The sequence below is a fragment of the Saimiri boliviensis genome, chromosome 8 (assembly GCF_048565385.1).
Source record: "Saimiri boliviensis isolate mSaiBol1 chromosome 8, mSaiBol1.pri, whole genome shotgun sequence".
Taxonomy (NCBI): Eukaryota; Metazoa; Chordata; class Mammalia; order Primates; family Cebidae; genus Saimiri; species Saimiri boliviensis.
The window spans coordinates 120,687,094-120,702,300 of NC_133456.1; the positions used below are offsets into that span (position 1 = coordinate 120,687,094).

Sequence of the window (15,207 nt, forward strand, 5' to 3'; positions counted from 1 at the left end):
GTTATTCTCCAATAGAAGTAACAAGTGGTTTGAAATGCAGACTAAATAGAAAAGTCTCCAAGAAACCCAAAAATAACCCAAGAAAGGCTCTAGAACATGACCGAAACAATCTTCCTTCTTTGCTTTTTTCTTTTCTGTCCTTCACCTTAATCTTTCTTACTGCTTTTCTTTTTCTAATTCTAAAGTTTCTCTTTACAGAAACTTTCCTAACTGTGTGGGTGGGTGAACACAGTTTCATCACTTTACAAGGTACAATAATATTCATAAATGATTTTGGATTGTCTATTAGTTTACATCAGAAGAAATAATTGCAAGTTGCATATATACCAGGCATTTATGTCAACTGAACCATTACAAGTACACTTGAATACATTTTAAAACTTTTTGAGCTTAAACTAACTGGCAATTGTCTTATGCATATGCTATATGTCAGACCTTTTTCCTGGCTGCTTAAATTTTACAGTTTCTTTTTTATTCTTTTTTTTTTTTAAGGTTGTATACTTAGGTTGTGCAAGTCCCTGTTCAATAAAAGTATGTATAATTTTAAATTAGAAATACCTTCTTTTTTGAAAGGGGAACACAGTCATCTTGAGATGATGGCATTTTTGTCATTCCCGAACAACTGGAAGTTAATATTCCAATATATTTTTTATAATTTACTTTTAAAAATTGTTACTTAGTTTAAAAGATTCTTTTTTTTTCTCCAGAATTTTGCTTGAAGAAACTAATCTGGCCTAATTTACATGCCATAAAAACAGATTTACAATGGAAAAGTTGACACATTCAAACATAAATTGAGTTTAATTTCAGAAAAATTAACATCATATTCTTCCACTGGAATAGATTTCAAGAATTAATTAAAAATAATTGCCTCAAAAATTACCAATTGGTATTTTAAGAGTACTATTCCTCCTAAGATGTTTCATATCTGGTATATCTAGATTTGACTAGATATGACTAACTGGGATTTTTAACTCTTAGCTAAAACAACAAGTCTATTTTGGGCATATATTTTAAGATGTAAATACATCTGGTTGTCATAGGCTCCAAATGAAGGTAATAAACAGTAAAATTATATTGTACAAGGAAACAGGCTATAGAAAAGAACTAATATTTTTAATGAATTTTTCCTAATACATGTAAGCTGTTCATGTACTGTAAGTATTTTTATATTGCCAGTAAAATATTCTAGGCAGTTTGCAATGTGTAGATAAGTTAGAATCTCTTTACAGAAACTTTCCTAATGGTCCCCTGATGCTCAGATTTAAACAAACAAACAAATAAACATGTCTTGGAATCTATCCATTGTTGTTATGGTTTAGCCTGTAAAGCTCCGTCTAGTTACTGTTTCAGCCAGTTCCTTTGGTGTTTAGTTGGTGCCTATGGTTGTCTCTATCCTTTATTATTTACGTGTTAAGTAAACACTATAGCCAATAGAATTATGAATACTACTTCTTGTTCATGTGCTGTACATTTTCTTTCATCAAAACCAAATTATGGAATGATTGTTTTACTAACTACGTTTCCATCCTTTAATTTAGAAAAATTCTGTCTCCATATAACTTTTCTGCAGCATAAATCATTGCAACATACGGGCATGGTGGCTCACTCCTGTAATCCCAACACTTTGGGCGAGGCTGAAGTGGGAGAATCACTTGAGGCAAGGATTTCAAGACCAGCCAGGGCAGCGTGGTGAGACCTGTCTCCATACAAAATTAAAAGAATTAGCCAGGTATGGTGGCATGCACCTGTTGTCCTGGCTACTTGGGAGGGTGAGGCAGAAGATCACTTGAGCCCAGGAGTTCAAGGCTGCAGTGAACTGTGACTGCACCATTACACTCCATCCCTGGGGAACACAATAAGACCTTGCTAAAAAAATTCACAATAACACACGGCTTGAATGTAGCTGTGACACAGCAGGCTGGCGCTTCTGTGTGTCCGAATACCTCCTTTAGCAAAATCTTAGTGATGCCTAAGTTTCTTTCCAGGCTACATCAAGCAAACTTGGACTAAACCACGAAGTCATTCAACTGTACCTTTACTGCACCATTTTCATGCATGGTGATGCAGTTATCAGCATCTTCTGAGAGTTGGTACAAGGCCTGAGCTGTCGCCCGATGGACGTTGGTGTCATTCGATTTCAGGTAACGCACTAATGGAGCCACTGCTTTGTGTTCACCAAAGGCCACTCTATTCCTGCCCCACATACAACAACGTGAAATAGCTTCTGCTAGATGATGCCTCAGTTTATTGTTATTCTGTGCAAAGAAAAATGAATCAGGATCTGTGCATCACAATGACCCTGCGAGATCATGTCTATAAGCACTTTATGTTTATTAACCATTTCGACACCACTGAGTCTAGAGAGAAGGGCCAGCTGGCTGGTCACTGAGGTGACGTCTTGAAGGAACTAGTCTTTTTTAGATGGAATCTCACTCTGTTGCCTAGGCCTGAGTGCAGTGGCACAATCTTAGCTCACTGCAACCTCTGCCTCCTGGGTTCAAATGATTCTCATGACTCAGCTTCCCAAGTAGCTGAGATTACAGGCGCCCACTACTACACCTGGCTAATTTTTGTATTTTTAGTAGAGATGAGGTTTCACCATGTTGGCCAGGCTGGTCTCAAACTTTTGGCCTCAAGTGATCTGCTCACCTTAGTCTCCCAAAGTCCTGGGATTACAGGCGTGAGCCACTGCACCCGGCTGAAGGAACTAGATTTTTGGTGGGTTACCAATTGACAAACATTCAATCTTGAGTTTTTTTGTTATGAAATGAATGTAATGAGTGCACTGAAAGGCAACCAGGCATCAGTCATTTGCTCAAGGCTAGCTTTTCTTTCGAGTAAGTCTACTAGACAACACAAAATTACAGATCAGCAAGCTGTTTTGGAATGCAAATATTTAAAGAATATTGGATATTCTTAAAGGGATACTGCACTTAACTGGGATAAGTAGATTGACTTGATTTTTCCACCCTAGGAATACCTCTATATATCATTAATACACCTTGGTTCCCTTGACTCTTAAGAAAGAGAAGAGAGTACAGCAAATACAATGACACATTTTGGGTCTTCCATTTTCCGTTCTGTATTTTTTGATGCAGACTATATCCTTCTTCATATATGTAGTTGCCTTGCATAGGCATACTATAACTCCATCGGATGGTTTTGTGCTTATTAAGAGTACTGTTCTTTTGATTCAGGCAATAACTTGGTGTCCTTAACTGAATCTGACAGATACTCTTAGCAACTTGAAGTCTGCTAGTCCAAGCATCCTTCCAGTGTTTGAATTTCTGCTCTACTACTTTTCTGCCAAGTGGTAGTCCAAGCTATGCTCAAATACCTCTGGTCATGGTGAAGTCATTGTCTCTCAAGGCTGCTTATACTGTCTGGCACCGCTCTGGATAAACAACACAATGATTGCCAAAGTCTTCTAGCTCAAGAATGCCATCGATCGAAGCTTGCTAAGCTGGGGAGGCACATTTGACTTCTAACGTTGGCATGAAAAACCAGCAAGAATCATAACCACGATGCTGGTAGTGAAGATGATAGTTAACACTTACATAATAGCGTCTGTATTTGCCACTTCGCTTGCCAGTGGCAAATAAAGAACAGCTTCTATTTTATAAGGATCTTGCAATATTAACATTTTATAGTTTAAAATATACTTTCACATATATTAGTCCCAGAGAAACTAAATGAGTTGACCAAATCTCATACCTCATAAGCAATGGGTATTAAACTTGAATCCAGGTTTCTGGACTAAAAACGCATTGTTTTCATCATGACACCATGATATTTTACGACAATAGGCATTTAAAACAAAAAGATATGTTACTTACTGTATTTGCCAGCTTGGACAATAGAGGAACAACTCCATGATCTGTAATAACAGCTAAATTTTCTTGATCTTTTGCTATGTTGGTAATGGCAGCACATACACTTGCCAAAACTTCTTTGTTATCTGATTTCAGTAAATTGACAATAAGTTCCAAACCACCAACAAAGGAACGAACCATTTCCCCAGCATCCTAGACAAAAATAAAAATAAAGATGCTATCAAAACTAAGCCCACGTTTAGGCATTTTTTAAAGAGGCAGAATGTAACAATACAGCTGGTGAGGTACATCTTTGGCATGAAAGACAACTTTAGCTTAATTTATTTCTATATTACATATTATTTCTACATATATGTATAAAGCATGTGTGTGAACATATATATATGTCTATATAAATATATAACATACAAAAATTCTGTTTCAACAAATATTTATTGATTAACAATTACATGAGAATCACTGTGTTAGCTACTGAGGATAGCAAAGTTATTAAAGTACAGTTGAGGTCTTAATATTTGCAGTAGTCTTGTTCTATAAAGGAACTGTAAACACTGAATTAGCCAATACTAAACGGTTTCTCTTAGGAGAAAAATAGGATTAGGTTCCTGCAAGCCTCTAGCTACAAATTTTCATCAGCTGATGGATACATAACCTTGTTTTATGTGTATTTCTGTTTGAAGACACCTTATTTCATATATATGGTTCATTCTTTCACATCGAACTCATGACCAAGAGCATATAACTCATGAATGGAACTTATTTAACACAGATATTTTCTCTTTCAGGCACTCCACAGCCTTCTTGCACTTACAAAGCACAGGTAGCACTTCAGCATCACACCTGGGGGACATTGAAAACAGTGAAATAACCAACAAAAAGCACAAAAATGCAAAAATTATGACATTAAATGGACCAAAAAATGGACCCTTGCTTACAGTATGAGAACTGAAACAAGAAGGCAGAGAATCGACTTCATCAACCTCAGCTGAGAACATGTGCATTGGAAGACTCAAATTTTTCACTTCTCTGTGCATGTCCAAGAATGACTGTATTGATTAGGGGGTTACAAGTAAACTTGAACAAGTAGGCAAATTCCCAAGGAGAATCTGTGAATAATGTGGATCGACTCTATATATTCTTTTGCCACCATGTTGCTTACAACTGGTGGAGAAGATGGGGCATTAAGAAGTTACAAATATAACAAATAGCACTAGAAGGGGGGGGAGATGAAGAGACTACAAATCCATAAATGAAGGAACCTCAACTAATATAAAGGTTCAAGGGCTGATTCCCCAAGGCCTAAGGGACAAAGAGTTATCTAGTGTGAAAGGGATTCTCGTTGGACAAATCATCATGTTGCATAGATCTGGGAGTGAGAGAGAAGGTGACTTTTTTTTTTTTTTTTCTAGTTCAGAATGACTGGAGCATCAAATAAGAAAGGCAGCATGGGAGAAAGAGAGACTTAAGAGGTGAGAGCTTGAAGGATCTTACCTTTAAGATCCTTCAGGAAGCATCTTGGTAAAGAGTTTGGAGTTCATTTTTAAGGGCGTTAGAAAGCCCCCTTAAGAGGCTGAAGTGTTGTGGGGGAGGAATTTTTATCAATTTTGTATCTTAGGAGATTTCTCAGAATTACAGGGTGCAGGGTTGGGGTGGGCGCAAAGAATGGTATAGGAAACACAGAGGCTATTTCACTAGTCCTCATGGGAAGAAGTGGTGATGGTCTGTATGAGGGTGGTGGTGGTGGTGTATGCCTGGAAAGAAGAGTGTGGATTTGGGAAGCCTGATTGGAGAAGACAGGAATGAGTGATTCAAGATGATTCCTATGTCTCTGGCTTAACTTAGTAGGGCTAATGTTGGAGAAGGGGGTTTGGTTTGGCTTAGTTTGGTTTTCTTGGGGTGGTATATGGTATTAGAAGACCTAATTTGAATGAAGTATCCATAGACATTTAAATGAAACTATCTAGGTTGCAGATGAATGTATGGATTTGGAGCTTACCAAAAAAAAAAAAAAAACAAAAAAAAAAAAACAGTCTGGAGTGGAGATTTGGAAGTCATCAGGATGAAGACTGCAACTAAAGCCATGCAAATTAGAGAGTGGGGAGTGAGATAAGAGTGGGCTCTTTCTGGTGTCCCAGGTGTGGGCCAAGAAAAAGGATTTGTTAGAAGATTCTGGAACCAGATCTCCTCCTTCTCTGAGGTTGTATGGCAGTCAGTGTGTAATGTCCATCAATTATTTGGCTCTACCACTTTCTCAAATAATAGTAATTCACATCTTTTGAGTTCCAACAGTGTATCAGGCATGGTACTATGTACTTCATATAAGTTATCTCAGTTAAACCTCACAGGAACCATGCAAAGTAGGTATTATTTCCATTTTAGATTTTTAAAACTGAGGCTTAAAGAGGTTGAACCTTATAAATTAGATTGTATCCCCCATGAAGGTAGGCACTATGTCTTACTCAACTGAGTGATCTTTAGAAACCAAAAATCTGATGAGCTCATCTCCGTACTCAACAAATTCTTCCACAGCTCCCCCAGCCCTTAGGATAAAATTCAAACTCCATAACGTTGTTTGCAGACCCTTCAAGGTGCACCCCTGCTTCATCTCTCCAGCCTCAACTTCCCTGCCCTTGACACCTCTTCTCCAACCTCCCCCCGACACACCCTGAGCCAGTGGCTCCCTATATGAGCTAATAATAAGAATCCTGGGACTCATTCCCTGAGAATGTGATTCATTAAGTTTGGCGTGGGCTTCCTTAAAATATTTATATTTTTAAAAACTCTCCAGGCAGTATTGGGAACATTACTTTATGAATTAGTCCTTCAGGTTTCATGTCCTCAAATGTGCGTGTCTCCACAACTCTGCAAAAACCTTTTCTCTCTATCTTCCTCTTAGCTTGGGAATTCCTACACATCTTTAGCTACCAACTAAGATATAATTTTCTTCAGGAAACCTTTCCTGAACCTCATGTCCGAGTTAAGCAGCATCTTCCATATTACCTGGTTCTTCTGTATTACAGCACCTATCACTCCAGGTAGTTGTGGTTTCTTTGTTTGCCTTTGACCCTGAACTGTAAGTTCCAAGAGGGTGAGGACTCTTTTTGTCTTGTTCATTGTTGCATGCCTTGTACCTGTGCCAGTTTCTAGCAGTTAGTAGATGCTCAATAACATTCCTTAAATTTGATTGTTTGCAAACTCACGGACTTAAAAGGAAGCCTTCACTGTGGGTACAACAAATCAATCCAAACTCTTAATAAGTAATGAAAGCAGGACATAAGTCAGGTTCTACGCAAGTGTGAGGACAAAGCCACCTTCTCTCCATAATGCATTGCCTTACCTGATTGCTGTGAATAGTGACAGCAGCAATATTGGTGACCTGGTTCTTAATACTAAATCTAAATACAATTTCTGATAGTTAGGACATACTTTTAAATTCTGATGTGTTCATAAACTTATTTGGAAAATATTTAATTGACATTCTTTGTAAAAATTTTTATGTAATGTTAAAGAAATGATTGTAGAGTGGGACTTTCAAGATGGCCGCCTAAGAACAGCTCAGGACTTCAGCTCCCAGTGAAAGTGCAGAGGGTGAGTGGACGCCGCATTTCCAGACGAACTCTTATTGCCCACAGCCCAGGAGATACCCAGGCAGAGGGGTCGCCAGCGTCGCAGTCCCAGCCGGTGCGGCTGTTTTGGCCCCCGTGGGGCTGATTCCGCCCGCGCGGCTGCTGTGACCACTCCCTGTTGCTGCAGTTCTCCGTACAAAAGCCACTGGGCTGGGAGCCCTCTTAGCTGGCGAGCAGAGCCCTGAGACGGCAGAGTTGCCCATTCATCTGAAATAGTGAGTCAGGCCAGGAGATTCCTAGGCAAAAAATCCGCCAGGAGCCGGCGCCGCGGTTCGAGCCGACTCCGTGAGTCGCAGCACGGGAGATCCCGGCGCCTTTTCAACAAGCGACCGGAACGCGGGGTCGTTCAACTTAAAAGAAAAGACTCTGAGTCAGGGAGCCAGGTGATCAGGCTCGGTTGGTCCCACCCCTCCACCCCCAACAACAACGAAAACAAAAACAGTAACTGGAAACCCTCTGGGTTGAGCCCTTCAAACCAAGCACAGCTGAACCGGGACTGTCCGGCTCCGTGGGGGAGGGGCTTCCGCCATTACTGAGACTCTCCACCGCTACGGAGGCAGGCTGCCGTTGCCGAGGCAACCCGCTGTTGCCGAGGCAACCTGCCACAACAGAGAGAGTCCGCCATAACAGAGGCGGGGCCACCATTGCCCAGACAGTTCTAACTACGCCCATATAAAAAGGACTACAGGGAAGAGCTCAGGGCAGCTGGGCGGAGCCCAAAGCAGCTCAGCAAAGCCCCTGCGGGCAGGCAGAGGCTAGGCGTGCTGCTAGCTGGGCGGGTCCGACCTGAAAAAAAAAAAAAAAAAAAAAATCAAAAAAGGCAGTAGTGCAACGGAAACTCATAAAGCTCCAACTCCCTGGGACAGAGACAGACAACAGGTGGATAAACCCACAAAAATGGGTAGAAACCAGCGTAAAAAGGATGAAAACTCCCGAAACCAGAACACCTCTCCTCCTAAAAGTGATCACAACTCCTCACCAGCAAGGGAACCAGACCGGATGGAGAAGGAGGGTGATGAAATGACAGAATCAGACTTCAGAAGATGGGTAGTAAGAAACTACAATGAGCTAAAAGAACATGTTCTAACCCATCGCAAAGAAAATAGGAACCTTGAAAAAAGATTGGACGAACTGCTGACGAGAATGGACAGCATAGAGAGGAGAATAAGTGAATTGATGGAGCTGAAAAACGCAACACGAGAACTTCGTGAAGCATGCACAAGCTTCAACAGCCGAATTGACCAAGCAGAAGAAAGGATATCAGAGGTCGAAGACCAACTCAATGAAATAAAAAGAGAAGGCAAGAACAGAGAAAAAAGCGCAAAAAGGAATGAACAAAATCTTCAAGAAATGTGGGACTATGTGAAAAGACCTAATCTACGTCTGATAGGTGTACCTGAATGTGATGAAGAGAATGAATCCAAGCTGGAAAATACTCTTCAGGATATTATCCAGGAAAACTTCCCCAACCTAGCAAGGCAGACCAATATTCAAATCCAGGAAATACAGAGAACACCACAGAGATATTCCTCAAGAAGAGCAACCCCAAAGCACATAATCGTCAGATTCACCAGGGTTGAAATGAAAGAGAAAATGCTAAGGGCAGCCAGAGAGAAAGGTCGGGTTACCCACAAAGGGAAGCCCATTAGACTCACAGCAGATCTCTCAGCAGAAACCCTACAAGCCAGAAGAGACTGGAGGCCAATATTCAACATCCTTAAAGAAAAGAACTTTCAACCCAGAATCTCCTATCCAGCCAAACTCAGCTTCATAAGTGAAGGAAAAATAAAATCCTTTGTGAACAAGCAAGCACTCAGAGATTTCATCACCACCAAACCTGCTCTACAAGAACTCCTGAAAGAGGCTCTACACATATAAAGGAACAACCAGTACCAGCCACTCCAAAAACACACCAAATGGTAAAAAAGCAGCAACACAATCAAGAATCTGCATCAACTAACCAACAAAACAGCCAGGTAGCATCAAAATGACAGCATCAAATTCACACATAACAATACTATCCCTAAATGTCAATGGACTAAATGCCCCAATCAAAAGACACAGACTGGCAAATTGGATAAAAAGCCAAAACCCATCAGTGTGCTGTATCCAGGAAACCCATCTTACATGCAAGGATACACAAAGGCTCAAAATAAAGGGATGGAGGAAGATCTACCAAGCAAATGGAGAGCAAAAAAAGGCAGGAGTTGCAATTCTCATCTCTGATAAAATAGACTTTAAAGCAACAAAGATCAAAAGAGACAAAGAAGGACATTACATAATGGTAAAAGGATCACTGCAACAAGAAGAGCTAACGATCCTAAATATATATGCACCCAATACAGGAGCACCCAGATACATAAGGCAAGTTCTTAATGACTTACAAAGAGACTTAGACTCCCACACAATAATAGTGGGAGACTTTAACACCCCATTGTCAATATTAGACAGATCAACCAGACAGAAAATCAACAAGGATATCCAGGACCTGAACACAGACCTGGAACGAGCAAACCTAATAGACATTTACAGAACTCTCCACCCCAAATCCACAGAATATACATTCTTCTCAGCACCACATCACACCTACTCTAAAATTGACCACATAATTGGCAATAAATCACTCCTCAGCAAATGCAAAAGAACAGAAATCATAACAAACAGTCTCTCAGACCACAGTGCAATCGAGTTAGAACTCAGAATGCAGAAACTAACTCAGAACCGCACAGCTTCATGGAAACTGAACAACTTGCTCTTGAATGTCGACTGGATAAACAATGAAATGAAGGCAGAAATAAAGATGTTCTTCGAAACCAATGAGAACGAAGACACAACATACCAGAATCTCTGGGACACATTTAAAGCAGTCTCTAGAGGAAAATATATAGCAATGAGTGCCCACATGAGAAGAAAGGAGAGATCTAAAATTGACACCCTATCATCAAAATTGAAAGAGCTAGAGGAGCAAGATCAAAAAAACTCAAAACCTAGCAGAAGACAGGAAATAACTAAGATCAGAGCAGAACTGAAGGAAATAGAGACACAAAAAACTCTTCAAAAAATCAATAAATCCAGGAGCTGGTTTTTTGAAAAGATCAACAAAATAGACAGACCACTAGCCAGATTAATAAAAAAGAAAAGAGAGAATAACCAAATTGATGCAATAAAAAACGATAAAGGGGATATCACCACAGATTCCACAGAAATCCAAACCATCATCAGAGATTATTACAAACAACTCTATGCACATAAACTAGTAAACCTGGAAGAAATGGATAAATTCCTGGACACCTGCAACCTCCCAAGCCTAAACCTGGAAGAAGCCGAAACCCTGAATAGACCAATAACATGGTCTGAAGTCGAGGCAGCAATAAAGAGCCTACCACCCAAAAAAAGCCCAGGTCCAGATGGGTTCACAGCTGAATTCTACCAGACATACAAGGAGGAGCTGATACCATTCCTTCTGAAACTATTCCAGACAATCCAAAAAGAGGGAATCCTTCCCAAATCATTTTACGAGACAAACATCATCCTGATACCAAAACCCGGCAGAGACTCAACAAGAAAAGAAAATCTCAGGCCAATATCCATGATGAACATAGATGCAAAAATCTTCAATAAAATACTGGCAAACCGATTGCAACAGCATATCAAAAAGCTCATCCACCATGATCAAGTAGGATTCATCCCGGGGATGCAAGGCTGGTTCAACATACACAAGTCCATAAACGTAATTCACCACATAAACAGAACCAAAGACAAAAACCACATGATTATCTCGATTGATGCAGAGAAGGCTTTTGACAAAATTCAACAACCCTTTATGCTAAAAACCCTCAATAAACTAGGTATTGACGGAACGTATCTCAAAACAATAAAAGCTATTTACGACAAACCAACAGCCAATATCATACTGAATGGGCAAAAACTGGAAGCATTCCCTTTGAAATCTGGCACTAGACAAGGATGCCCTCTCTCACCACTCCTATTCAATATAGTACTGGAAGTTCTAGCCAGAGCAATCAGGCAAGAAAAAGAAATAAAGGGTATCCAAATTGGAAAGGAGGAAATCAAATTGTCTCTATTTGCAGATGACATGATTGTATATCTGGAAGACCCCATCATCTCAGCCCAAAATCTCCTGAAACTGATAAACAACTTCAGCAAAGTCTCAGGATACAAAATCAACGTGCAAAAATCACAAGCATTCCTATACACCAGTAATAGACTTCAAGAGAGCCAAATCAAGAACGAACTGCCATTCACAATTGCTACAAAGAGAATAAAGTACCTAGGAATACAACTAACAAGGAACGTAAAGGACCTCTTCAAGGAGAACTACAAGCCATTGCTCAACGAAATAAGAGAGGATACAAACAGATGGAGAAACATTCCATGTTCATGGTTAGGAAGAATCAACATCGTGAAAATGGCCATACTGCCCAAAGTAATTTACAGATTCAATGCTATTCCCATCAAGCTACCAATGACCTTCTTCACAGAACTGGAAAAAAACACCTTAAACTTCATATGGAACCAAAAGAGAGCCCGCATAGCCAAGTCAATTCTAAGCAAAAAGAACAAAGCAGGAGGCATCACACTACCGGACTTCAAACTATACTACAAGGCTACAGTAATCAAAACAGCATGGTACTGGTACCAAAACAGAGATATAGACCAATGGAACAGAACAGAGGCCTCACAGGAAATACAACATACCCACAACCATCTGATCTTCGACAAACCTGACAAAAACAAGCAATGGGGAAAGGACTCCCTGTTTAATAAATGGTGTTGGGAAAACTGGCTAGCCATGTGCAGAAAGCAGAAACAGGACCCCTTCCTGACACCTTACACCAAAATTAACTCCAGATGGATTAAAGACTTAAACATCAGACCTAATACCATAAAAACCTTAGAAGAAAATCTAGGCAAAACCATTCAGGACATAGGTGTAGGCAAGGACTTCATGACCAAAATGCCAAAAGCAATGGCAACAAAAGCCAAAATAGACAAATGGGACCTAATCAAACTCCACAGCTTCTGCACGGCAAAAGAAACAGTCAGTAGAGTGAATCGGCAACCAACGGAATGGGAAAAAATTTTTGCAGTCTACCCATCTGACAAGGGGCTGATATCCAGAATTTACAAAGAACTAAAGCAGATCTACAAGAAAAAAACAAACAAGCCCATTCAAAAATGGGCAAAGGATATGAACAGATACTTTACAAAAGAAGACATACAGGAGGCCAACAAACATATGAAAAAATGCTCATCATCTCTGGTCATCAGAGAAATGCAAATCAAAACCACATTGAGATACCATCTCACACCAGTTAGAATGGCGATCATTAAAAAATCGGGAAACAACAGATGCTGGAGAGGATGTGGAGAAATAGGAACACTTTTACACTGTTGGTGGGAATGTAAATTAATTCAACCATTGTGGAAGACAGTGTGGCGATTCCTCAAGGACTTAAAAATAGAAATCCCATTTGACCCAGCAATCCCATTACTGGGTATACATCCAAAGGATTATAAATCATTCTACTACAAGGACACGTGCACACGAATGTTCATTGCAGCACTGTTTACAATAGCAAAGACCTGGAACCAACCCAAATGCCCAACGATGATAGACTGGATAGGGAAAATGTGGTACATATACACCATGGAATATTATGCAGCCATCAAAAACGATGAGTTCACGTCCTTTATAGGGACATGGATGAACCTGGAAACCATCATTCTCAGCAAACTGACACAAGAGCAGAAAATCAAACACCGTATATTCTCGCTCATAGGCGGGTGTTGAACAATGAGAACACATGGACACAGGGAGGGGAGCACTACACACTGGGGTCTGTTGGGGGGAAATGGGGGAGGGGTGGGGGGTGGGGAGGTGGGAAGAGATAGCATGGGGAGAAATGACAGATACAGGTGAGGGGACGGAAGGCAGCAAAGCACACTGCCATGTGTGTACCTATGCAACAATCTTGCATGTTCATCACATGTACCCCAAAACCTAAAATGCAATAAAAAAAAAAAAAAAAGAAATGATTGTATTTTCAGTTGTCTTCTACAATGTTACGCTTCTATGCATTAGCGTGCTCTCAAATTAAAATATTATAAACAGGAATGTATTAACCTTAAAATATCCAACATTATTTAATCCTAATTACCCTTTGAGGCAGTTAGTGGTGGTAATTGGAGCAGTAGTTGCATGTCATAGATGAAGAAAATGCAGAGGAATAAATTAATATGTAAAAGGTAAAATGACAGAGTGGTAGAAGCAGGATTTGATTCCAGAGGTCTGACCCCAGAGCCCCTTCACAATTCTGTGATTTGCAAATCTTAACCATATACTTGGCTTAAATGCAGGTGTCAATTCAAAAGCAAAAACAGTGGCTCTTAGAATTTCAGGGGACTTCAAAAGCCTAGCCCCAAAGCTCAACTTTTCCAAGGATCATCTTGGTCCATTTGTGTTGCTGTAAAGGAATACCGGAGGCTGGGTACTTTATAAAGAAGAGATGTTGATTTGGCTCATGGTTCTGCGGGCTGCACAAGAAACATGGTGCCAGCATCTGCTTCTGGCGAGGGTCTCAGGAAGCTTCCACTCACGGTAGAAGGTGAAAGGGAGTAGGTAACATAGGGTGAAAGGAAGGAAGCAAGAGGGGGGGGGAGGTGACAGACTTTTAAAAAGACTTTTAACAATCAGTTCTGGGTGGGTGGGGGAAGCTAATAGAGCAAGAACTCACTTGTTACAAAGATGGTACCAAGGTATTCATAAGAGATCAGCTCCCATGACCCAAATTCCTCCCATTAGGCCCCACTCTAACATTGGGGATCAAATTTCAACATGAGAGTTAGAGGAGAAAATATCTGAACAATCTCAGTGATCTTATAGGTGTCAATAGTCTCATACGTTTGTCAATAACAAAACCACAGAACTTTTTTTTTTTTTCAAGAAAAACAGGAGAAATTCTGGACAGATGATAGTGGCAAAGTATTTGAATTTTACTCTCCCTATGAAAACAGCGCAGACAGTAGAGCAAAACAAGAACAAAAAACTTGTTGTTGTTGTTATTGTTGTTTGAGACGGAGTTTTACTCTTTTGCCCAGACTGGAGTGAAGTGGTGCGATCTCAGCTCATTGCAACCTCCACTCCCCAGATTCAAGCAATTCTCCTGCCTCAGCCTCCCGAGTAGCTGGGATTACAGGCACATGCCACTATGCCCAGCTAATTTTTGTATTTTTAGTAGAGATGGAGTTTCACCATGTTGGGCAGGTGGGTCCTGAACTCTTGACCTTGGGTGATTCACCTGCCTCAGATTCCCAAAGTGCTAGGATTACAGGTATGGGCCACCATGCCTGGCTAAGCAAGGCACTTCTAAGGGAAAGAATAAGACATTATCATTAGACTTTCCAATAGTGATCTTTTATGATGAGAAAAAAGGAGTGATACCTCTAAGCTACTCAAGGACAGAAAATGCAAATCAACATTCTAATATTGAATTAAAATGACTTTCAAAGTAAAAAAAAAAAAGTATAGCTCAAAGTATAAAACTTTTGTAAACATGGAGGGTTTCCAGGAATGATGTTAACACAGGCCCTTCACTTGAGAACAAATGTCAGATCTCCAAAAAGACTAGAAGCACATTGACAAAAAGGCTGTCAGTGTCTTAAAATCCTATATTGGCTTCATTTTCCTTCAGAATAACCATTAGCATGACATTCAGGCATTT

General features: G+C 40.2%; 1 protein-coding gene across 4 annotated transcripts in view; it reads right to left on the bottom strand.

Moving 5' to 3' along the window:
* ODAD2 (outer dynein arm docking complex subunit 2) overlaps nt 1–15,207 on the bottom strand; it is a 156,627-nt gene that overhangs the window by 45,431 nt on the left and 95,989 nt on the right. For 3 of the 4 annotated variants that reach the window (XM_074405155.1, XM_039478994.2, XM_074405157.1), the window contains 2 exons: nt 3,840–4,028; nt 2,037–2,258 (listed from right to left, as the gene is read on the bottom strand). In XM_074405155.1, the coding sequence (XP_074261256.1) occupies nt 2,037–2,258; nt 3,840–4,028 (411 nt within the window). Of the gene's footprint in view, nt 1–2,036; nt 2,259–3,839; nt 4,029–4,464; nt 4,677–15,207 lie in introns of those variants that run through there. The other variant, XM_074405156.1, reaches the window with a different exon arrangement.